This window comes from Lycium ferocissimum, chromosome 11 (genome assembly GCF_029784015.1).
Source record: "Lycium ferocissimum isolate CSIRO_LF1 chromosome 11, AGI_CSIRO_Lferr_CH_V1, whole genome shotgun sequence".
Classification (NCBI taxonomy): Eukaryota; Viridiplantae; Streptophyta; class Magnoliopsida; order Solanales; family Solanaceae; genus Lycium; species Lycium ferocissimum.
In genome coordinates this window covers 37,258,536-37,282,772 of record NC_081352.1, presented here as the reverse complement: position 1 = coordinate 37,282,772, position 24,237 = coordinate 37,258,536, and the positions used below count along the sequence as shown (strand labels likewise).

Below are 24,237 nucleotides of genomic sequence, written 5' to 3'. Positions count from 1 at the left end.
ATAAGATTAATTTTTTCTTGAAATTTAAAACATAATTATTATAAACAAAATTTTTTTAAAATACCACTTATTATGAAATGGAGGGATATATAAGACTAGTACTAAAATAATATTTTTCATACTCCCACCAAGAAAGTCTTTGTTATGATATTTAAGAACTACTTTATCTGTTTCACATTTTCTATCATTAAACTTTTACTTTTACATGCTTTTTAAGAAATAATAAATGAAATGCATAATTTATCAATGTACCCATATTAATTGGTGCATATTTTTATTGGATTTGGAAAATGATTTGAAGTGAGTATTTAATACTATGGGTAAAATAGAAAAAAAGAAATTATCTTGTCTTAATATGTTAAAAGTGATAAGTAAAAGTGAAAATTTATTTTTATAATATTAAATAAGTAAAAGTGTACCGAGGGAGGGAGTACATTTTAAATAATTTTAACCAATCAATTGAAAAAATTAAAAAAATATTTTCTCAAAAAGCGTTTTCCTCCGTGTCAAACATACCGTATTTTCCACGTATATAGTAAAAAAGACGCGCAGAGTGAATTTTTATAGTAAGATTCTAATGACGTGCAAACATAACAACAGTGGCCTGCAACTCTTTTTAATGGTCAAAAACCAACCAAACTCATCATTTGTCAAACAAAGACTTTTCTCTCTTTTCTTCTTGCTACTACTTCCAACACATAATAATAATTCAGGTTTGCTAATTTTTCATCTTTATACCCTTTTCCCTGTAATTTTCACTAATTTTAATAAGCTAAATTTAGCTCTTTTAAGTAATCTTGAAGCTTTTTGATTGATCAATCAGGTTAGTATTTTCTCTCTAGGTGGATCTAAAAAACTTGAAAGTCAGTGGATTTGGAGTACATAAGTTTATTTTATCTGTAAAAAAATGATCCTTTTTTTTTTTTTTTTTTTTTTTTAATTGTATGGTTAGAGCTAAAAGCAGTGGTTCTTGATTAAAAGTACTGTGAAGGGTAGTTTTTTTTATCTGTTTCTTCTCAATTAATTGATCTGCTGAGCTGATTTTAAGTCATTGTTATTAATTGTTGTAAAAGGGTCATTTCTATTTTTGGAAACTGTATAGTCCATCTTCTTAGTGATACATATAATGATATAATCCATACCAATTAGGCAATTATACAGTACACACTTTTAAGTTCTTCCTTTAATTTTTTATGTAAACCTTTAGATTGTTATAGCTGTAATTTTTTTCTGTACTTTGTTGCCTTTTGGTAATGGGTGTCTAGAATTTCTGTTTATCTCTCCTTTTTTATTCTTCTTCAAGTCTATATGATCTTAGATATATTATTAGTAATGATGAAATATAGTTACCGAGCAGCTGGTTCAAAATTATGCTTGTTTGAAAATCTTTGTTTTTGGGTTTGATGGAGGAAATTAATGTATTATTTCTTGTTCAATTCGTAGGTGAAAGATGTAAGTTTTCTCCATTATTTTCCATATCTTTACCATTGTTAAAGGGAACTAAATTTTGGTAATGAAGTGTTAACATGTTGTTTTGTTATGTCACAGGCTTGGCGGCTAAGTTCTTTTTTCTGCGTTGATCATTCTTTCCATTGAAACAGAAACACTGGTGTGATGACTTGTTTTGGTCTCTGCCTAAGAGGGAGAGCATCTCCCCCTCACAACCAGATAGCAGAAATTGATGAAGGTTGAATTTTCAATTTTTTTTCTCAACTCTCACTTGTCATTCTTGTAACTGTTGCTAGCTTCTATAGCAGTATAGCATACTTGAGCAAGTTGTTACAATTAGGATTCTTTGCTCTTCGTAAGCATAGACAGGCATTGCCTTTTCCATACATGATCTGTCAATGATGATTTAAGTTGTTTGTGGTCTAGTGGTCAATGAAATGGGAGGAGAACCACGGGGTCTCAGTTTCAAATCCCAATGGAGGCCACAAAACACTTGGCGATTTCTTCTCATCGGCCTAAGCCTTGGTTGGCACTTGGCAGAGTTGCCCGGTACCTATGTTGGTGGGAGGTAGCAAGTACCCGGTGTAAATATCGAGGTCTCTGTAAGCTGGCCTAGACACTAGCGTCATAAAAAATGATTCTAGTTATTGGATCATTCAAGACATGTTAAGATTCCTCACTAGATTTAATATTGTTGCAGAAATTTCAACAATTGAGAATGCAAGGGTGTACAGCTACAAGGAATTGCGCGATGCAACCGAAGATTTTTGCCCTGTAAACAAAATAGGGAAAGGAGGGTTCGGTTCTGTATACAAGGTATTTTATATTCTACAAAACGATATTTCTATTTTGCAATAACATTCAATTAATAAGCTAACTTTTTATTCTGTTGTTAGGGGAGGCTAAAAGATGGAAAAATGGCTGCTATTAAGGTACTTTCTATTGAATCGAAACAAGGTGTAAGGGAGTTTTTGACAGAAATAAAGGTGATCTCAAGTATAGAACATGAAAACCTGGTGAAGTTGTACGGCTGTTGTGCGGAAGGGGATCATAGAATATTGGTGTATAACTACCTGGAAAATAATAGTCTTTCCCAAACTCTGCTTGGTGAGTTCAAGTCCTTTGTCATGGTTATTCTTTAACTTTTCTTTTTTCCTTCTCGTTGGTTTGTACTTGTGGCATGGATACTAAAATTTGCTTGCTCACAGGTGGTGCCCATAGTAGTCTCCAGTTTGGCTGGAAAACACGGACTAAAATATGCATTGGTATTGCACGAGGACTTGCATTCCTCCACGAAGAAGTCCAGCCTTATATAGTTCATAGAGACATTAAAGCAAGTAACATCCTTCTCGACAGAGACCTGACCCCAAAAATTTCAGATTTTGGTCTTGCTAAGCTTATTCCAGCTGATATGACCCATGTTAGCACTCGTGTGGCAGGAACTCTGTAAGTTTACATATTCTTATGCTTGTTATATTTTCTTAGACAAATTTCTCTTGGTAATTTCTACGTTGGTTTTATGAATGAAAATGAGTAAGCCATTCAGAAACGATCACTCGATCAGGAATTTTCTGAGGTAAGAATATCCAAAGAACAAGATGCTGACTCGTTGGTATCATCTTTTTCCTATTCATAGAGCTCCCATTTTGGCTTTATATCTGACGGATGAGGCTTCCGTGTCTAGGAATACTATTTCTCTAGTCTAAATTATTGGAGGTGGATTTTTCAGTTGGCACTTGAACTTGACAATTAACTTCTTTCTGCATTTCCTAGTTCTAGTCTTGATCTTGGAGATGTCAACCATGTTGCTCATCTCATAATCTTTTTTCCCCTATCTTGGCCTTTATAATTTTCCTTGGCCATTATTCTTGTAACAGAGCAATGAGTTCAGTTACATTTAAGTTTTGCACTGCTCCTTTTCAAGGATTGCCGGTGAGGCTGTTTAGTGTTTGTGTTAGTTCAGGGATAGTTCCGCTACTGTGAATGACTTCATTATCTTCAAATTTATTAGCTGTTTGAATTCAAGATGCTAAGTTACTCTAGGAATGTGCAATGCATGGAGTTGGGTGGTGTATTCGATTTGAGCTTGATGTGAGAGTGCTAAGTAATCCTCTGAGGTATATCAGGATAGATTTTGTTCTTCTCTTCTTTTGTAAAGAAGGCTTATTTTCAGAAGGTCTTCGGATCAATTGGTGCATGGATAAATAATATACTGATTATGGAGCTGGGAATATAATGAGTCATAATATCAATAAAATATTGTATTTATTATCAACTTGGTTCTTCACATTTTTAATTGGATGTTTAATTTAATTTTGTAATGCCAAAGCATCTTCTCCTTCTTCATATCACTTGTTCTTCCTAAAGAAAGGAATGCTCTATCTCGAAATTTGAACAAATCTCTGCCAAAGAGTTCTGCTGCAATCCATGAAAAGTAAATTTGGAGTACAGACAAATTGACAGATGTTTAAATTATGTAACAATCACTTTGCTTTTTTTTTTTTTTTTTTTTTTTTTTTATATGTCAAGTCACGATATTTTGTCAACAAAATGCAACTTGGTGGTCTAATTTAGTAGTAGTGAGGAGTTAATGACACAACACTTGGTGGTAGTAGTTTAAATTGCAAGAAAAATAATGTAGAATAGTTTTTCCCTTTACCTTTTGAGACACAATGCTTTGATCTCTTTTAAGTTTTTCCACTCACATTCAGGTGGTGTAGTTGACTATTAATAGGCTCTCGCTCTTTTCCAGTTCGCTCTTTTCCAGTTTATAACTGGCTCTTTCTTTTATATACCTACTTCTTCAGTTCACATTTACATGCTTGCATCTCCAGCTCTATATATTCTCCTTTGTGATCCTGATCTAGCAATGTTGTAAAAGAAAATGTAGAAAGGCTATTGATGGTCTTATAATACATTCAGCTAAAACTGGAGACAGCAAATCATTATTTACTTGTTTATCATTGTGTATAAATTCTAAACTGCTTATTTATTTGTAGAGGTTATTTGGCCCCTGAATATGCCATTAGAGGGCAGTTGACACGGAAAGCAGATATATACAGTTTTGGGATTCTCCTTTTGGAAATCGTTAGTGGAAGATGCAACACAAACAAGCGGTTACCTATTGAGGAACAATATCTTCTTGAACGGGTACGCAGTTGCTTTTCAATTATTCTGTTTCTGTTGGATCCCGACCTGCATACTGAAAATATCTAAGAAGAACATAATTATTTCTAAACAAGATCAGCATTGGTTGTTAAATTAGTTGGTCTTTGCTTTAAAAAGTATCATCCTGGCATTCTCTTTGCATGGTAAGAAATTCTTTTTTTGTGCTCCTGCCGGTAACACTATTCAAACCTAACCTTTTAAAATGGCAAGTAACATGGTGGAAGCAGCTTATGTAGTCCGAAGCGGCGAAGCCCATCTAATCCATTGTTCGTATATTGTTTTTCTCAGGCAGTCTTATCAATATTATGTTGAAATCAATATTATGTTGAAATCACAATCTTGCTTAAAAACAAAACAATTACAAAATAGCAATTTTGACATTTGATGGAGCAAACATTTATCCAACCATTGAAAATGAATATGATCGCCATCCCCAACTCAAATAGAGATTAGATCTATGAAGATTTGTATTACCTATGTTGGGTTTTTAAAAGATGGTGCAGCATAGAGATTGAAAGTATTGATTGAAAATGTCTCTCAATACTACACACAGGGCTTTAAATAGCCACTTGAAAACATAATCCGCAGAAAATCTCCATAACCAAAATTCAAAAAAACTAAAATATTTCAACAAACTAAAAAAATCTAAAAGAAATTTAAAATTTAAAAGTATATTCATCCTATAAAACTAAGCAACTTATTATGCTAAAAAAATGTAGCAGTAACTGAAGCAAATTTCAACAACATATGTTAACTTGATATGCAGGCATGGAGACTGTACAAGAAGGGGGAGCTCATTCAATTGGTAGATGCATTGTTGGGAGACGACTTCGATGTTGATGAGGCTTGCAGATTCTTGAAGGTGTGTCTCTTATGCACCCAAGTCCTCCCCAAGAGCCGACCATCGATGTCCACTGCGGTGAAATTTCTGACTGGTGAGATGGAAGTGGATGACGAAGAGATATCTGAGCCAGGAATGTTATCAGATCTGCAGAGTCTCAGGAATCAGAAGAATACATCATCAGGCTCGGTATCTGGTGGCTCAGGGAAACAAGTTGATTCCTCTCCATCTATGGACACAACAATGACACATGGAACTATGACTTTCACAACAATAGATGACCGAGATAGCTGAGCTAAACACAGCACGGTAAAATACATGTCCTTGTCTATCATCCTTTTATCTTATTGACTTTATTTCTTGGTAGGATTTTGCTTTGTAGCGTGTGGAATTAGGAGTTTTTTTCACTTCATTTATATTCTAAGCTGTAAATATGACCTGGAATTTGTATAATTAGATTAGGTAGTCGACGATTCATTGAGACTTTTCTATTTAAGTACATGTCGCAATTGTACCATGAGACATTTTTCTTGGAAATGTAATGATTTGTAAGCAAAAGCTTCTGTGGAATTTACAGTATTGGGAACAAATACGCTGCAAATGGCTTGAAAAATTTCTCCCTGCACATCATTTATCTTGCCATAGTATTTACATGGTCACTAGATGTACACCCTACTCTCCCTATGGCCTGAAGGACATTGAGGACATGCAGTGACGAAGCTAGGAATTTCACTAAGGGTGCTCAAGATTTAATATACTATGTCTATAAATAGTAATTTTTGATCTATATAAGCATTATTATTTTCTATATATACAGTATATTTTACGAGAAAGGGTGTTCAATTGACCACCCTTCGTAGCTACGCCACTGGCATCACATGGACAGTGAATGACAAAGAAATGAGTCTGGTGATGCTGTAGGTTGCTCCTAGACCAAATTTACCTGAGATATAATCCTTACCGAATTATAACATGGGGTGGGAAACTTTTATTTCATATGATCTCTGAACATGAAAAATTTATGAATGACTAATCCATCTTATCCAGTGTAACTACAATACTACATTCACTTGCCCAATCAATTTAATAATCAGAATAAGAAGCAAAAGAAAACCGTAAAAAGACAAAAGAATGAAACCTAGTTTCTGGTTCTGTAACATCTGCACCATAATATTAGATAACAGAGGACTCTGTAACCCAAGATGAAACACAGCATCACAGCTAAGTTGCTCCATTTCAATGATTCTTTAACGTCTTGCTGTCTCAAGAAGTCAATCGCGAACAACTTGCATTCTCCTCCTTCACTTTCTAAACATCTTTTCCCTCCCTTGCCCCCATACTCATTTATCAAGAAGCACTCGAACGGGTACTTAAACAGACTTAAGTAATGCATGAAGATCCAGTAACTAGGTATCTTCTCTTTTGAAAGGAAATAGCCTGAAAACAGGAAGAAAGACCCCATCAACCCAGCAATAATAGATGTTCCCATGATGAAGTTTGGGACAAGCGCGCTGAAACATGCAGTGAAAGAATTTGACATTAAGACAACCATCCAAACCACCATGGCAAAGTAGAAGAACCCATCCATGTTTCGCCTCAGACCAACGAGCCAGTAAACCGGGATAGTGTAGAGAAGGCCAACCATTAAGAGGAAAGGAAGGAAGACAAATGTGTTTGCCACAACATAAGAGGATACTCTATATGCTCCTCTTGAAGTCTCTCTCATAAAGATTGCTCTCTCTTGCAAGAAAATAGGTAAGCCTTCTGTCATGGAGGAGAGCAAGAACGTTAAACTGAACGCGAAGAATCCTAGTCTGGTTTGTAAAGCAACCTGCCCTAGATTGTTATCAACATTCATGAATATTGACCCCAATATAAAGCCTGCTACCAATGCTTGTATTATTCTTGTTGCAAAAAGTTGCTTGGTTCTGAATATGTTCTTGCAAAATCTTCCTCCTAGTATTAAAGTCTCCTCAATATGAGAATTTGAATAGGAAGGACACGTCTCTAACGTGTTGTCATTGTGGCTGGAAATTGTATATCCCTCATCATCTTTCCTTAGACTTCCCTTCTTTTCGCCATGATCCTTGAGATGGAAATGGATATTGGGAGTTTCAGAAGATTGAATGACAATGCTGCCTGTGACATCAATGGCAAATTCAAGAACATTGATGTGGGGTGGAATTTGGAGACCGGAAAACTTGATCCTGTCTTCTAGATACTTCAACGAACCATTGTGAAGAACACACCCATTTGAAAGCAAAACAAGTCGATCAAACAGTTCAAGAATACGAAAACCAGGTTGGTGGATAGTCAATACAATTGTCTTGCTTTGATGAGCCACCATCACTTGAAGGAGTGATATAACATGAAGTGCTGATGCTGAATCCAGCCCAGATGTTGGCTCATCAATGAGAATCACAGCAGGATCATGAACTAATTCAACTCCAATCGACACCCTACGCCTTTCGCCACCCGAAATTCCCCTGTTTGATCCTCCCCCAACTCTAGCACCAGCAACATTTTCCAAACCAAGCTCCTTGATCAACACTTCAACTCTATTTGCAACCTCTTTTTTCCCACTTTGTAGCCTCAGTAGAGCACTATACATGAGTGTTTCTTCAACTGTGAGCAGAGGAAACAGGGCATCTTCTTGTGTGACATAACCGGATAATCTCCTAAAACATTTGGCATTCACAGCATGACCATTAACTAGTACATGTCCAGTGACTTTTGTTGGTGATATTTTCCCTGCAAGAATCTCTAACAGTGTTGTTTTTCCAGCCCCACTAGGACCAGCAATAGCTGTAATCTGTCCTGGCCTTGCTTCACAATTCACATCCTTTATGATGAACTTCTGAGGTCTCTTAGGATTCTTGCAGCAAAACATCCAACTGAATTCGTCATACAAACTAGGGAGTGCATAGGAAAGATTTCTGGTTTCTATGGTATATGAACCTTTCTTCTGGCCACCGGAATCCGGTGTCGTTACTGGAAGTTCCATAGTAGAATGAGATGGAAAGAGGGTAGAGAATCAAAATCTAGAGAGGGAGGTGAGAAGATGAGCTAACACACCAACCATAATAGTCCCTTGTGAAATATTTGTATGGGGAGAAAATAAAGTTTTGTTAAAAAGAAGCTTTCTTGAACTTCTTTCTTTGCCCAAAAACTTCTTGTTGTTGTTGGTTATTAGAAGTATGGAAGAATTTGGTAGAGTTGAAGCTTGCAAAGTTAGAAATGTGTTTGAAGCATAAAGGAGAAAAGAGAGGTTTCTTCTTTGTGATTACTCTTGCAGGTAAACTGTATTGTTGACCATGCAGCCTCTTTCACTCTTCTTTCTTCTCTACCTGCCAGCTCTATTGTTTCTACTTGTCTCCATTCTATTTTTTTTCCTTTTCTTTTTGACACATTCCATTTGCACAATTGTCCAGGAGTTTTTAAATCTTAGTAAGTTCTCCCTAAATTATTCTTTTAATTTTAAAGGAATTTTTTCTGCTATGGGTATCATCCCGGCAGTAAAAACTTACTTGTATCCTGTGTTTATACTAACATAATGAATACATGACACGTGCATTCATACAGGGGCGAATTATAGGCAAAATATGGGGCACATAAACGCATGATCTCTCCCTAAAACTATGTATTTGATAAAAGGTAGAGGTAAGGTCTGCATCCATCTTACCCTCCTCAGCCCCCACTTGTCAGATTATACTGGATATGTTGTTATTGTTGTATTTCTAAAATTGATATAATATTTCCTACTGACACCCATATTCAAGAAAGGCTAAATTATGACTTGATTGAATGTTAAGTTATTTACTAGGGATCAATTCCCACTTAATACTTTTTTTTTTTTTTTTTTTTTTTGTGATGCACCCAAAATTCAACTCGGAACATTTTTTTTTGTGATCCAAAATTCAACTCAGTATGTATAGCTCATCACTAAATCATAATTAGTTAATAACCCATTCTCACAATATCTTACGACTTAATAATGATAAATTAGTACAATTTGATGTAAATAATGGGTGCGGATTAATTTTCACCCAGGATTAATCAATTCAAGCTGTATCATTATACTTTGTCTCTTCAACTATCAATATTTAAGAATACACAAGCCGAAGGCAGATCCAAAATATTAAAATAGGTATAACATTATCTAGGTATACCTTAAATGAATATTTAGCTGTTATGAGTCCGGTTTTACGTTAGTGATTTAAAGTAATTTAGTTCAATAGTGGTTAGTTGTTGGTCTGAATATTAAATTTGTTTGTAAATATCTTGTGACATTTGTTAGAGAGAAGAAGAAAATAAAAAAAAAGAATAAGAATGCATTTCCTAAATTAGGTCTACGGTTTTCCACACGCTACCGCAATTAGCATATAATAAACAGTAAAACAGAATATTAAAATCAAAACCAACTCCCAAGCTTGTTCCAAGCAAAGCAGTAACGTGCCCAAGCTAGGCAGCCCTCTACCAAACAATCTTTATTATTATAAACTCCCAACCAAACAACGTGCCCAAGCTAGGCAGCCCTCTACCAAACAATCTTTATTATTATTGTTTTTATAATGGATGGTATCGCGGTCAGCTTAAGCACAACTCGACTATTTGATTAGATAATTGCTATTTTCCATCAATATAGATATCGAGAACTCTGCTTATCAAGATTTAGACACATAGAGAGGGGTGGATCTAGAGGGTACATGAATCCAACATGATATTAATTCTAGGTCACGGTAGAAATCCATAAATTAATCTTCAAATCATATGCCCCTCTCTACAAATGGAAATAATATATCTAGTATTTTCTTATTCTGCTTAAATTCAAACATGAGATTTGATGGTTCTTCCCACCTCACTAACCCCTAGAATAAACAATTGTTAGATAAAGATGTTGTACTTGTGTTGAATTTGTAAGAAACAAAGTAATACAGATATTTGATAGAAAAAAGTCATATTTTTGGACTTGTAGCGTTCAATAATCTTTCCAATAGTTACCATTGACAAAATATCAGTGGATAAATAGTAGTAAACTAATCTAGGCTCACCTGTTGCTTTATTTTTTAAACTCCAAAACTTATGGTTATCAATTCCTCAAAAGGCAAAAGGATGATATTTTTGATAGCTTGTGAAGAAGAGTGAAATATGACAAACTTTTCCTTTATACCGTCTATGTTAAGATTTAAAAGCACAAGAAAGGAAAAAGATTATCCACACCAATGAGAGTCTTGTGAGATAATATCTCTTCACAAAAATGTGGTTAGTCCATATAACAGGACATACCTATTTATTAACTTAGATGGAACTATAAGAAACTTTGTCAGAATATTTTTTTAAGTTATTTTTGTTTGATATGTTATATATAGTCATAATAAAAATAAAAATAAAAGACTATAAAAATTGGACGGATTTAGTTATGACCGATTGTTTAGCTCATCTTGATTCAACTAATTTCTGCTCAAGTAACCTTTGACGAATCAATGACCCCTCGGTAACTCAACTAACGTCAAAACTACTTAATTCGAATCTGAATTGCAATATCTTGACCATTTTTTATATGAGAACTCTTTTGAACAAGGTCGAAAAAAAAAAAAAAATGACGAGATTGTTGTCAATTGGCATATACGTACATATAATATGCGCTTTTTTTGTTGATGATAAATCTTACATATTTAACAGCAAATACAATTATTTCAAGCATACACTTGAGAAATTAAAAAGGTTCAAATCTATCTTGACCATTTTTTATATGAGAACTCTTTTGAACAAGGTAAAAGCGAAAAAAAAAAAAAAAATGAGACGAGATTGTTGTCAATTGGCATATACAGTACATATAATATGCGCTTTTTTTGTTGATGATAAATCTTACATATTTAACAGCAAATACAATTATTTCAAGCATACACTTGAGAAATTAAAAAGGTTCAAATCTATCCCTGAATAATTTTAAAGGTCAAAATATACCCCTACGTGACTTCTATTAGTGCAAGGGGCATATTTGGACCTTTTTAATCTTTCAGGGGTATATTTGAAACAAAAGATAGCGTTAGGGAGATTGAACCGATAAATTAACGAAAAACAAATACAGAGACAAATCACTAATGTTAAAGAATATTTTTGACCCTTCGTACAAATACAGGGACAATCACAAATGTCAAGAATATTTTTGACCCTTTTCCTTACTATTGGTGCAAACATAGGATGTTTGATGATTTACTAGTAACATGCTCGGTTTAGTTGTGGATCCAAATAGGGTTCGATAGTTCTGATACAATCCGAAGAAGCAGAAGCAAACTTTATACATATTCTAAGTGTCAATTGAATTACATTAGATACTATGGGTGTGTTTGCCTGTTTGGGATGATGGAAAATGATTTCTTGGAAAACAAGTGATTTTTCTACTTATTTTTTTGTGTTTGGTTGGATGTGGAAAATATTTTCTAGTGTTTGGTTTGACGGAAATATCAATTCCAACCCCGTAACCACACGCACCTCCAACTCACTATCTCTCACCAGCGGCGTATCTAGCCTACAAGGTGGGGGTTCAATTGAACTCCAAACTTTCGACGCGGAGCCTAAATTTATGTGTACAAAATTATTAAAATTGCAATAAATAGTAGGTATGAACCCCTAACTTTAAAAATATAATGGATTTCAATGCTAAAAATCTTAAGATTGAACCCATAAAATTTAAATCCTGAATTCGCCTCTGCCTCTCACCTCCTACCCCCCCCCCCCCCACACACACACATTCCAACCTTCCCTACTACCCTCAACCCACATTTTGAAAAAGATGCTACTTTCACAAAGTGCCTATTTTTATAAAATAACCAAATATCTACATACCTTTGCAAGTGGCGTTTTTCTAAGATAACCAAAAAAATTACTACTTTGCACTTTGAAAGCAACCCAAAAAAGTGGCTATGTTTGTAAACTAGCCATGTTTTAAAAGTGACACAAAAATGACTATTTTCGTAAATTGGCCATTTTTTGAAAAGTGACATAAAAGTGTTTATTTTTTGCAAAAAAGTATTTCTTGCAAAATGACCAAAAATGTAAATTTTCAAAAATAGCATTTTTTTCAAAAAAGTGGTCACTATCTTAGAAAGGGAACATTGCAAAAATAGTTACTTAAATACTTTCACAAATAGGCTATTTTAAAAAATGGTTACTTTTGAAAGCAACTATTCACAAAATTACTATTTATGAAAATTGGCTACTTTCAAAAAGTGAATATTTTTAAAAAGTATCTACTTTCACAAAGTGGCTATTTTCTAAAAGTGACTATTTTTTAAGTGACTACTTTTGCAAAATGACTATTTTTGAAAAGTATTCACAAGTAATATTTTTAAAAATCGGCTACCTTTGTAAAGTGATTACTTTTGTAAAGTTACTATTTTTGAAAGTTACTACTTTCACAAAGTGCCTAGTTTTGCAAAGTAGAGAGATAGGGGTGCGGGGGTGGTAGGGAGGTGGGAGGTAGGGGTTGGGGGCAGGTGATGATAGGGGTAGGGGGTGGGGTAGATGGTTATAGGGGTGGGGTAGGAGGGGTTGGTTAAGTGATGGGGATATTGGGGGGTGTAGGGGTGGTTAGTTGGTGGGGTAGCGTGGGGAGTAGGGGTTCGGGGGTGTGGGAAGGTCGAGGCATAGGGCTTTCATTTGTTGGGTGGGTGGGGAGGAGATAATGAACTTGCAATATTACTTGTGGAACTTGTTTTTCCTAATTCGATTAAAGAAGTCATTTTTCTCATTTTCAAGAAACTTGTTTTTCTAGAGAAAATATTTTTCAAGATATTTTGACTAACCAAATATAGGAAAATTAGAAAACATTCTTCATACCAAACACACTATATATTTTAGAAACACCCTCTTAAGTTCATAATTCACAACGTCTAAATTCTAAGTTCATAATTCACAACGTCTAAATTCTAAATCCGAACTATAATTCGGCTTAAGTCAATTTACCTCATTATGCGTTACCACTAATGCGAAACGTGAAACAACACGAAAATACGAAAATCAAAATCATGTGATGAAATCCAAAAAACAATATAAAGCTCTAGAGATGTAATATACTATCAACTAATGCTTGATCAAAAGTTAAGCTCCCCTTGGAATGTTAAAACTATGAATAATCTTATTAGGACTTTGACAATGCGTAGCTTAATTAGCAAACACCATAAACTGATCATTTCTCATTTGCTTTTCTATATTATGCAAAGCGTTTGCTTTTAGTGCTGTTATGTTGACTGCCTAGGCCTACGACCTATTGCTGTAAGTTTTCAATTTTGTTACCAAATTTGTTTCTTGCAGGTATGCAGAATAAGAAAGCAGTAATTGTTAGTCCCTTTTAACTTTTGACACTTCGAAGTTGATAATGAATCAAAATCTAGGACTTAGTTTAATTTACTCCAAAATACCGTCATATGTAAAATAAAAGAGAGTAAAAAAAAAAAATTGATGATGAGCTTTTTGCAGATTGAGTCCTTCCTTAGAAAATCGCCTTGGCTCCAGGAAATTAACTCAATGACCTCGAAAATGGGTGGTTTTGAATTTTTAATGGGCAAACCTCGAATGTCAAAAGTCAAAAATTGACCTTGAACTTTTATTCATGAGGCAAGAGAGGTCAAAGATTCAAAACCACTCACCTCCAAAATCATTCTTGTAAATCACCCTCTTTGTTCACTTCCAACAAATTGCAAGGAAACAAAAGACCACTACACGCATTTTACAACGTCTTATGAATTAATTTTTGTCATTGATGTTGTAGAATCTTTTTCTGATATTTGCATCAAAGCTAATGAAGAGCAGGAACTACATTGAGCTACTGAAGATGCCAGCAAAGGCAAGTAAAATGGCCCTTCTGTTAGTCCATAAATACTTGAAAACACCCCATGGCAAACCTCTACATTGGAAAGAGCAAAAGTTAGTATATCAAAAAGAGATCCCTAAATTTGATGGAGACATCTGATTTTGATTTTTGATTGAAAAGAACAAATATAATATATTAAAGTGACATTTGTAGTTAATATAGCTTGCTATGGATAACAGCATAAGGGTGAATTTGGATTACTCAAAAGTATGAACATCGAAACCATGCGATGAAATCCAAAAACAATATATTATGCGAATCATCATAAATTGACTAGTTTACAATCGTTGTCGGCCTATCGCAACCCGTCTCCTTTTTCCAGGCTCAGAACTAGCTATGTGAGCAAGCTCATACATCCGGGGTTCTCTAGTCCTGTCGGAGATTTACATTCACTAGTGCTTGATATGTCTTGTGACGATTCGTCATAAAGTGGTCAGGTTCACTTCTTGTCAGTCTATTGCAACCCTTCTCCTTTATTAAGATTTGGAACCGACGATATGTTCAAGCTCATGTGGCGGAATGTTTTAATCATATCGAAGATTTATGGCAGTAAAACTACAGTGAACTTACAATACTTTTTTTTTTCCTTCTTATTTTGTCTAATATTGGTTTGAGATGATTCTTATATTTGACCCGAACTTGCTTGAGATTGAGGTGCAACTGTTGTTGCTTTCTTGATTGATCAAAGTTAAGTTTCTCTTTGAATGCTTAAGCTTGATAATCTTCTTATTTGCCAATGCACAGCTTATCAACCCTATAAACTGACAAGTATTCATTAGCTTTTCTATTACTATATGCAAAGCGTTTGCTTTTCTAGTTAATAGCTGCAACGTTTACTGCCTAAGCCTACTGCTATATATTTTCAATTTTGTTGCCAAATTTGGTTCTTGCAGGTATACAGAATAGCTCTAAAAATCTCAGAAACAGAACATCTCTTTAAAATGGAAAGAGCCCTGCAATTGGCATTTAATACCCCAGCAACATCAGACACACACATAGCCGGTAAATCTTACTAGTACGTGTTTACGTCAAACCGTGTAAATTTACTATATTAAATATTTAATGAAGTGAAAATACATGTTAATTAATCATGTTTAAATACTAAAGCTTTATGTATAGACACATGTCATGCATATATTGGCTCGGTATAAACACAAGGTAAGTTTTTAACTACATTGCCTTTGGTCCGTCTCTTTATAAGAAGCAACAGAGAGAATAATATGCAAACCATCTGTATCTCTTCATTAGTACTTCCTTTAACTTTGAAAAATGAGTCAAAATCTTGGATTTATTTTCACTTCGAAACTAAAAGATCTTTCAAGAATGTTCTTGCTTAGATGTTTGTATTTCCTAAATGCAATAGAGTTATGGCTAAATGTTCATTTGAACAAGAAAAATGATCAAGAAATGAGCATACAAAACATGAATCAGTCTCTTTCTCATGACCAACTCAACAAAATTGCAGAAGGCATATCTGTTTTACTTCCCGGGGTACTAGAAAACGTACTTTCCGGGACTAAAACTACGTCCCGCGAGGGTTCTATTCATCGAAAGCTCTTCGTTGGGAGTCTCGGGTTACATACTACATCCGAGACTCTGCATCAAATTTTCTCTGCCTATGGAGAACTAGAAGAAGCTTTCGTGGTTATAGATAAATCCGGTATAAGCAAAGAGTACGGCTTTGTGATTTTCAAGAATGTAAGGAGCGCTATAATGGCACTGAAAGAGCCATACAAGAGGATCGATGGAAAAATGACGGTTACAAAGGTTGCTAATTCGAGAACCAAAGACGGAGAAAATGAGTCTCTACGTACAATTTATGTGTCCAACGTGCCACGTGACATGTTTCCTGGTAAATTATTGGAGTACTTCTCGTCTTATGGCGTGATAGAAAAGGGTCCATTTGGTTTCGATAAGGAAACAGGAAAATCAAAAGGTTACGCGATTTTCGTGTACAAAACACTAGAAGGTGCCAAAACTGCAATTTATGAACCTAGTAAGTGTGTTGATGGACAATATTTGACTTGTGAAATGGCCAATCCGCGAACAAAGAAAAAACCGCGCACCATTCCAAATTTATGCAATTATGGAACCGGTTTTTATGACCGTTACAAGAATGAAAGATCAATGTTCGATGGTTATGGCTCGAGACCAGAAGTGTCACAAGTTGGTACTCAGTATGTCCCTTGTCAGGGCAATGGGCAAATGTATGCACAAAAATGTGATTGTGGGCTGGTTTCTAATGGCAACATTCATGGGGGCTTATCACCAACAGTTATGGGCCTCAATCACATGGGCTCTGGGCTTTGTTCTAATATGGGCCATGCAGATTTCAGTTTTTGGTCCTCAGATTTTCCAAGGCGCAAGCCATTATGGTTTTGATGGTTCATCTCTTTGGCACCATCAAGAAGTTATCAAGGAGGAACATTCTGTTATAAGCCAGACTAGTTTTAATTGCTAATATTTTCTGTATTTTGCTCTCACATTTTGCTGACTAGGTATGAAGGAAGTAGGTTAATTTAACTAAGTGTACTAGCTAGGTAGTTTCCTTTATGAAAGCTGGGAAGAATCTTGATTATGAAGACTTAAAAGTTTTTAAGTAGCATCTTGTTACTCCATATTATTAATTTTTTCATCATACCAGTATTAGCGTCTTAAGTGAAAACTCTGATTGACAGGTTATAACTAGAATCACAAAATGAATTAACTGTAATCAAGTATAGTATCTCATATCAAACAAATCCTCCTGAATATAAGTAATACTATAAAATAGCTCGTGAACCAAACAAGTAAAGGGCAAGGTCTAGCTAACCCCAACATAAACGGATGGCAATTTTGAACCATTTTCCTCAATTTTTTCGTAATACCACTATTAGTGTCTTGATGAAAAACTTATTGATAAATCAAGCTATTTTTTTCTTGGACATACAGATAAGTAGGGGTTATCTCAGCATATACAGGATGAAAAGGACCAAACATGTCGAATCTATCACTTTTTCAAAGAAAGAATTGCTAATTTGTTCCCATCATGGGCTGATCTGTGGTTATGCTGAAGTAGGAGAAATAAACAAAAAAGATATCTATCCAACAGATAGAGAGGACATGACCCTGAGAAAGATTCAACATCAAAAGTGAAGGACTAGTCAACCCCTCTTTAAAAATGGCTATGCTTCGCCAGCTTTTGTACTTCTTTTTTCTGTCTTAAATCTTTTTTTAAATCACATTGGAAATCAAACCTACGTGAAAGCAGTGTTTTAAAAGGAGTTTTTTGGGCTAGCCCGGGGCAAAGCGTGCCAAAAAAGCAGTGGAGCGAGGCTTACCCAAAACGCCCCGAGGCGTAAGTATCGTGAGCGTACGCCGCAACCTTTCGGGCGTAAGCACCAACATTTTGGGTGTAAGCCCCGATTTTTTTTTTAAAATTTGAGTCAAAATTGCTTAATAAATCATTTTTTTTAAAGTTAAATATCCAAAAGTTTAACTCAAAGTAAATTCTCAAACTAAAAATCTCAAAAAGTCAAAAAAAAAAAAAAATCAATTGTTTGTCCTAAGTTCATAACCCTTTCTCTTTATTGTTTACGAAGTAACAGATACACGTTAGACATATGTATGCAGAGTGCAGTATGCTTCCATGCTTGCATTTTCCTTCTTTATGTTTTATTTTCTTCAAAATCTTTTTAGCATTCTTCAATTTATCTCTTTTTAAAATAGTTTTTAGTTTTAGAATTTATTTTTGTATCGCTCTAGTTTAGATATATTTTGAAGATTTGTATTATAATGAGTATTAATTTGTTTTATCTATTTTTAGGTTTTAAAACAATAGTAGGGATCTAGTAGCTCAGTTGGTTGACTACTTGAACTTAAGTCCGGAACCAAAATGACCCAAAAAAAAGCCTTTTGAACCAAAATACCTCAACAAAAAAAAAGCTGACATAAGTACCTTTAGCGCAGTAATTTCTTTGCGCTAAAGGACTTAACCGTAACCGCTCGGTTAAGTCCTTTAACGCAATAAAATACTGCGTTACGGAATCAGTAAATAAACAAAATTCTATAACGCAGTAAAATACTGCGTTATAGAAACAGTAAAAAAAAAAAAATGGCCAACTTTATTTTTTGCAACACTTTAGTGTTTTGTTTCATACTTTGACCAACGATTAGTCGTGTGTCAAAATTCCGAAACGTCAATATTTTATATAGAATCTGATATTTTTTCTGCGTACAATAATGTAGGCTCAATACATCAAGGATACGTAAACGTTCAGATCATCATTTTATAGGTTGAAAAGGTGCCGAAGTAAGTTTTGTTTGAAAACTTTAGGTTTAAGTGTTCTATATACATAGACGTCCATTTTTGTTTGAAGACTTGTTGTCATTAGCTTAAAGTTTTTTATTTTTAGGGTTTAGATTTAAGTGTATTATTTTTTAAAGCGTAACTTTATTTCGAACATACGCGAGTTTTTGCGCTCGGACATCCGATTTACGCTTTTTTTTTTTTGCAACATATTCGAAATAAAGTTATGCATTAAAAAATAACATACTTAAGGAACACTTAGTGTTTTTTTTCATAAAAAGATCGCAACATTTTATTTTAATAAATATTTTCTTTGCAACACTTAGTGTTTTTTTCATACTTTGACTAACGATTAGTCGTGTGTCAAGACTTTGAAACGTCAATAATTTATATAGAACCTGATATTTCTTTCTGCGTACTATAATGTAGGATCAATACATCAAGGATACGTAAACGTTCGGATCGTCGTTTTAGGGGTTGAAAAGGTACCTGAAGTAAGTTTTGTTTGGAAACTTTAGGTTTAAGTGTTTTATTTTTTAAGGTTTTGATTTAAGTGTGTTATTTTTTAATCAAGACATAACTTTATTTTGAATATAAATCTAATTCTAAAAAATATAGGGCAAAAAACTAGTTGTAAAGTGGTCAAACTTTAGATGGTCATAACTTTGCTGGGATGTCCGTTTTACGTGATTTTTTTTTTTTTTGATCTTTGCATATTTTTTCGAGATCTACGCGAGCCGATTTTTAAAAAAACACTTATTATCCTATTCAATTTTAATTTCCCCCCAAATTGGCTTGAAGTTTTTAGTTTTCGTTACTTATAATATGATGATACGCAATAGATTTCAACGAAAAAATCCCGGGGCAATATAGCTGTGAATGTCAATTTCACTTTTGAGGTTTCAATTTTTCAAAATAAAGCTGACTAATTTTCTTGACATATAAAGTTGACTAAAATAACCTTATAAAAATAGAAGACTTAAATCTAAAGTTTTCAAACAAAACTTACTTCGGGCACCTTTTCAACCCCTAAAATGACGATCCAAATGTTTATGTATCCTTAATGTATTGAGCCTACATTATTATACGCAGAAAAAAATATCAGGTTCTATATAAAATATTGTCGTTTCGGAATCTTGACACACGACTAATCGTTAGTCAAAGTATGGAAAAAAACACTAAGTGTTGCAAAAAATAAAGTTGGCCAATTTTTATTTTTGTATGTTTCTATAATGTAGTATTTTACTGAGTTATAGATTTTTTTTTTTTTACTGGTTCTATAACGTAGTATTTTACTGCGTTAAAGGACTTAATCGCGCTGTTACAGTTAAGTCCTTTAGCGCAGTAAATTACTGCACTAAAGGTACTTATGTCACCTTTTTTTTGGGGGGGGGGGGGGTGGGTATTTTGGTTCAAAAGGTTTTTTTGGGGGTCATTTTGGTTCCGGACTCCTTGAACTTTCACCTTATTGGTGAGGGTTCGAATCCCCTCGTTGTAATTCCCTTCCTCTACCCCCTATGTAATAAAAAAATTAAAAAAAAAGGTTTTAAAACAATAACTTTATATTATTGTCATTTTTATCCTTGAATTATTAAGATAGAGTATCATTTTTACAACTCTGATTAAGTTTCATCATAATCATGTTATTGGTGCAATGCATCTTTACGTCATTCACTTTGCAAGATTTTTTTAAAATAATTTTAATGTAGTTTTTATTTATATGTTTATTTTATTAATTTATAAAATATAAAAATTAAATATCATGGAACCTTCGTCCTGCCGAGGCATATGTAAGACGCCTCGCCTCACGCCCACGCCTTTTAAAACATTACATGAAAGAAAGATAAACATAGTATTTATTGGGCTAAAATAATTTAAAAATATTCTTAATATGATATTATATTACCCGATTCAAATCAAATCGCACGATTTCTCTAGAAAGTCTTACATCATTAAGATTATGACTATACTTTATATGTATTTTATTTTTCTTTTCAGCTAGAAATATAAGGCTTTGTTGGTAAAGGTAGTAAATCGGCTTGTAGAATTTCAATCTCGTCTTAACAAACCATTATTTTCTATACTCGTTGTTGGGCTAAAACAACGCAAAAATGTTCTTAACATATTGTAATGTCGTCTTCTTGAGCCAAAAAATGCAAGTTTTTTCCTCAAAAATCTTACACCATTAATAATATTACGACATCATGTATAATAACTTCTTCTTACTTTTCATATCCTTAATACTTATGAATAAGCATTTCTTTAATTTTAAGCAAATGGAAAATGTTGACAGCTTTGTAACTCAAGAGTCACATGTTTTTGTTCTTAACAAAGTTTATCTATTTGTAGGCCTAATTTCTTCTTTCTAATCCAAGTGTTTGATCATGTAGTGCACACGTTCACACTCACTTGATTTTGACTAATGACTTGGACAACTTGTTTATTGTCAACACCGATGTGGAACTATAGCCAAAAAACTTTCCTTCAAAAATGAACGCCCTTCTCTTCTCTAGCCTATTTATAAGTATCTTTTAACGAGAAAATAATAAAAATGTTTATTATGTTTAAGGGTGGGCATTCGGTTTTTCGGTTCGATTTTATCAAACTTCGATTTAGCTATTTCGGGTTCAATTTTTTGAAGGTGGACACCGAATACCGAACCAAACTAATTCGGTTCCGGTTTCGGTTTCGGTTTCGGTTTTTAAAGTTCGGTTCGGTTCGGTTTTTTCAATTCGATTTTTTTATATGATATTAGAAGCGATTCCATTGACACTAATTCGTATTCTTAAAAGCAATAAAACATAAAACTGATAAATTGAAATCAAAATCAAACAAACAGGATACACAAGAACAGAAAACTATAATCATGATATAGGATTGCTAGGTGTTATATACATACCGTAAGAATAAATAAGAAAACACATAAAGGACATACATTAATCCTAAAGACATATCCTAGTTACCTTCTTTTGTTAAGGATATTTGATTTTCTTAACTAAAGTGAAAAATTAGGGATACAAATGCAAAAGCGGACTTGTTCAATTGGGTTTTTTCTGGCTTTAAACTTAATGAGTCTGGACTATTTTAATTTTTTTGGGTAATGTATTAAATTTCGGTGCGCATTCGATTTTTCGGTTCGGTTTTATCAAACTTCAGTTCGACTATTTCGGTTTCGGTTTTTTGACGGTGGACACCAAACTAGTTCGGTTCGGTTCGGTTTGTTGAAGTTTCGGTTCGGTTCGGTTTTCGATATTTATGCCCAACCCTAATTATGTTTATGTAGGTTTAAAATACTACTTTTTAAATATATATTTTAAGTAGTTCTGACTTCAAATGTTTTAAGTTCATCAAAAGTGAAATGGTGGGGCCTCACATTTGTCTTAAGGTTTCTACTCCCTCTGTTTCAATTTATGTGAACCCAATTGACTGAACACGGAGTTTAAGAAAGAAGAGAATACTTTTAAACTTGTGGTGTTAGATGACTCACATATATTTTGTGTGGCTCTAAATCATTGCATAAATGTAAATTGTTTTCAAATATAGAAAGAGGTCTTTCTTTTTTACACGGACTAATAAGAAAATAAGTTCACATAAATTGAAACAAAGAGAGTATTATTTTTCGTCCATTTTTAGAGTTTGTTGTCGTTTCTTGAGGTGCAACTTCTCTTATTTTATGTCTAATGCAATTTTTTGAGTTGCAGCTGTTAGAATTTGATGAAATTATTTTTTGTTGTTTTTAGTAAATATCTTTTTACAGTTCCTATCTAATCTAACAGACAGATGTTAAAACATTTTATGGAAACAAGAAAATCTCACTTTTAACAGATTTAAAAGATCAAAGCTGCTCAAAAATATATTTAAGAGATTACTTTGAACCTGCCATAGAAGATTTTTGTTATTTTTTCGTCTTGTGACCATAAATTACTTTTGGTTATCACAATAACTTGTTGGCAAAAATTCAGAGTATTGCTAGATGCAATAAATCTATTTCTACAAGTGTTTTTTCAAGGTTAGACTAATAGTTTAAGGTGGGAGTTTGGTTAATTTATACGGTATTCGTGAGTATGACTTTAATAGTATAACTGGAATACAAAAATCATAGATACTTTTTATGTCCCTATTCTAGACTTTGAAGTCCAAACGAAATAGGGACCAATAAATTCTATTTCTCCAACATTTTCTCATTACCCTTTATGTTCCACATCTATCCTTGTTTAGCTATCAATTACTAGACCCTAACCCTGAGGGGTAGCTCAGTTGGTAAAGGCCTAAGGACAAAGTCCTTCAGGTCGCCAGCTCGAGCCCAGCAGGCCACTGAGAGGCATTACAAACCTACTGCCTGCGGCCCGTAACTAACCGCGCGCCCGCCAGAAACACTTCGGGTTCGCAAAGCGACACCCGAAAACCACGGCAAAAAAAAAAAAAAAAAAAAAAATAAAAAAAATTACTAGACCCTACTTAAAGATCAATAAATTCAAAACAACTATTTTGTTTAACTGCTAATAATAATTAGAGGTAACTAAACAATGGTTGATGATCGCACTAATGATCACAATAATAAGAATGCTGCAATTTTGGCTAGTCATTTCTTTTTGTATGTCAACGTCTGCTTTTCGCAATTTATATTAATTTTAGCAAGTAGTAGTTTGTATTTGGATATTCAATTTACAAAATACTTTTACAACAACAATTTTTGTTTGACCAAAGTTTATTTTTCCTCTATAAGTTTGATCACACACCTCAACCTTCTAAAATAAGTATTTTAAAAAAATATATAAATGTAATACTTTTAGCTTCTAAAGGATGACCTTTAATCCTATAGCATGTAAAGGTTGCCGCAAGTATAATTCATAAGAAAACGAGCAGAAACTTTGGGTTTGACTGTTGCGTGATCCCAAAAGATAATTAAGTATGGAGTACCATACAATAATCAATAATGCATATGCAACCCCCCTATTTTTTTTCTTTTCATTTTGACACCTCAACTAAATATTGTTCGTATTGAATCTTAAACTTGATCTCAATTGTGTCTATCAAACACAATCCGACATACATAGTGAGTTTCATTTTCTCTAGCCTTGCGCGCGAATGTCAATCGCATCCTACATGGAAATTCAACCAATTAAACACCCCTCCCCCCTCCACACACTCGCATTTTAATTATACTCATCAGTTATTATGATCTTTTAATTTCCGTTTTTGGTTTTCAATTTTGATTTCTTATTTTTCAATTTTTGTTTTTCCAATTTTGATTTCTTATTTTCCAGTCTTATTATTTGATTGATTTAAGTGATGGTTCTTCACTTGTATAACACAGTAGCAAACTTCTTCCTATCTAATGTGTACAATTAAAATAGTGAGCGTGTTTTAATTGGTTGAATTTTTCACACGCAAGGCTAAAAAAATGAAATTCACCATATATGTTACGTAAGTCGGATTATGTTTGATAAATACATTTGAGACCAAGTTCAAAGCATTTAATAAATAACATTTAGTTGAGTTGTTTAAATGGAGAAAAAAGAAAAAAGGTACAGATTTAGGAGAGCATTAAGCCTTAAAAGAAAGTGACACGAGACAAAAACATGAAGTTCCCTACTAACACAAGGAAATTGCTTA

At 33.8% G+C, this 24,237-nt stretch overlaps 3 protein-coding genes across 4 annotated transcripts; 2 read left to right on the top strand and 1 right to left on the bottom strand.

Moving 5' to 3' along the window:
• Positions 1-804: 804 nt before the first annotated feature.
• Positions 805-6,016, top strand: LOC132037888 (cold-responsive protein kinase 1-like). Of its 2 annotated transcripts, none has more exons than XM_059428528.1 (7): positions 805-823; positions 1,549-1,687; positions 2,150-2,265; positions 2,346-2,556; positions 2,658-2,895; positions 4,449-4,599; positions 5,384-6,016. In XM_059428528.1, exons 2-7 carry the CDS (start codon positions 1,615-1,617, stop codon positions 5,750-5,752), a joined length of 1,158 nt encoding a protein of 385 aa, XP_059284511.1. In that variant the 5' UTR covers positions 805-823; positions 1,549-1,614; the 3' UTR covers positions 5,753-6,016. The 2 variants fall into 2 exon arrangements, with proteins under 2 accessions (XP_059284511.1, XP_059284510.1); XM_059428527.1 differs by lacking the exon at positions 805-823 and adding an exon at positions 1,876-2,045 and having other exon boundaries at positions 854-1,687.
• Positions 6,017-6,415: 399 nt separating this feature from the next.
• LOC132037887 (ABC transporter G family member 10-like) lies at positions 6,416-8,893 on the bottom strand. The gene has a single exon (XM_059428525.1). It carries the CDS (start codon positions 8,460-8,462, stop codon positions 6,597-6,599), a length of 1,866 nt encoding a protein of 621 aa, XP_059284508.1. The 5' UTR covers positions 8,463-8,893; the 3' UTR covers positions 6,416-6,596.
• Positions 8,696-16,715, top strand: LOC132038303 (UBP1-associated protein 2C-like). The gene is made up of 5 exons (XM_059428986.1): positions 8,696-8,753; positions 13,775-13,800; positions 14,232-14,306; positions 15,227-15,335; positions 15,697-16,715. The coding sequence occupies exons 1-5, from the start codon at positions 8,696-8,698 to the stop codon at positions 16,713-16,715; spliced, it is 1,287 nt and encodes a 428-aa protein (XP_059284969.1).
• Positions 16,716-24,237: the final 7,522 nt, after the last annotated feature.

What these genes read in the sequence shown, in the direction of transcription:
- LOC132037887 (XM_059428525.1), bottom strand. Translation starts at nt 8,462, where the DNA reads ATGGAACTTCCAGTAACGACACCGGATTCCGGTGGCCAGAAGAAAGGT.
- LOC132038303 (XM_059428986.1), top strand. Translation starts at nt 8,696, where the DNA reads ATGTGTTTGAAGCATAAAGGAGAAAAGAGAGGTTTCTTCTTTGTGATT. An exon ending in TACTGAAGATGCCAGCAAAG is followed by an intron (nt 14,307 to 15,226) that starts GCAAGTAAAATG and finishes TGGTTCTTGCAG; the next exon opens with GTATACAGAATAGCTCTAAA. An exon ending in ATCAGACACACACATAGCCG is followed by an intron (nt 15,336 to 15,696) that starts GTAAATCTTACT and finishes TAAATGCAATAG; the next exon opens with AGTTATGGCTAAATGTTCAT.
- LOC132037888 (XM_059428527.1), top strand. Translation starts at nt 1,925, where the DNA reads ATGGAGGCCACAAAACACTTGGCGATTTCTTCTCATCGGCCTAAGCCT. An exon ending in TACCCGGTGTAAATATCGAG is followed by an intron (nt 2,046 to 2,149) that starts GTCTCTGTAAGC and finishes ATATTGTTGCAG; the next exon opens with AAATTTCAACAATTGAGAAT. An exon ending in ACTCGTGTGGCAGGAACTCT is followed by an intron (nt 2,896 to 4,448) that starts GTAAGTTTACAT and finishes ATTTATTTGTAG; the next exon opens with AGGTTATTTGGCCCCTGAAT.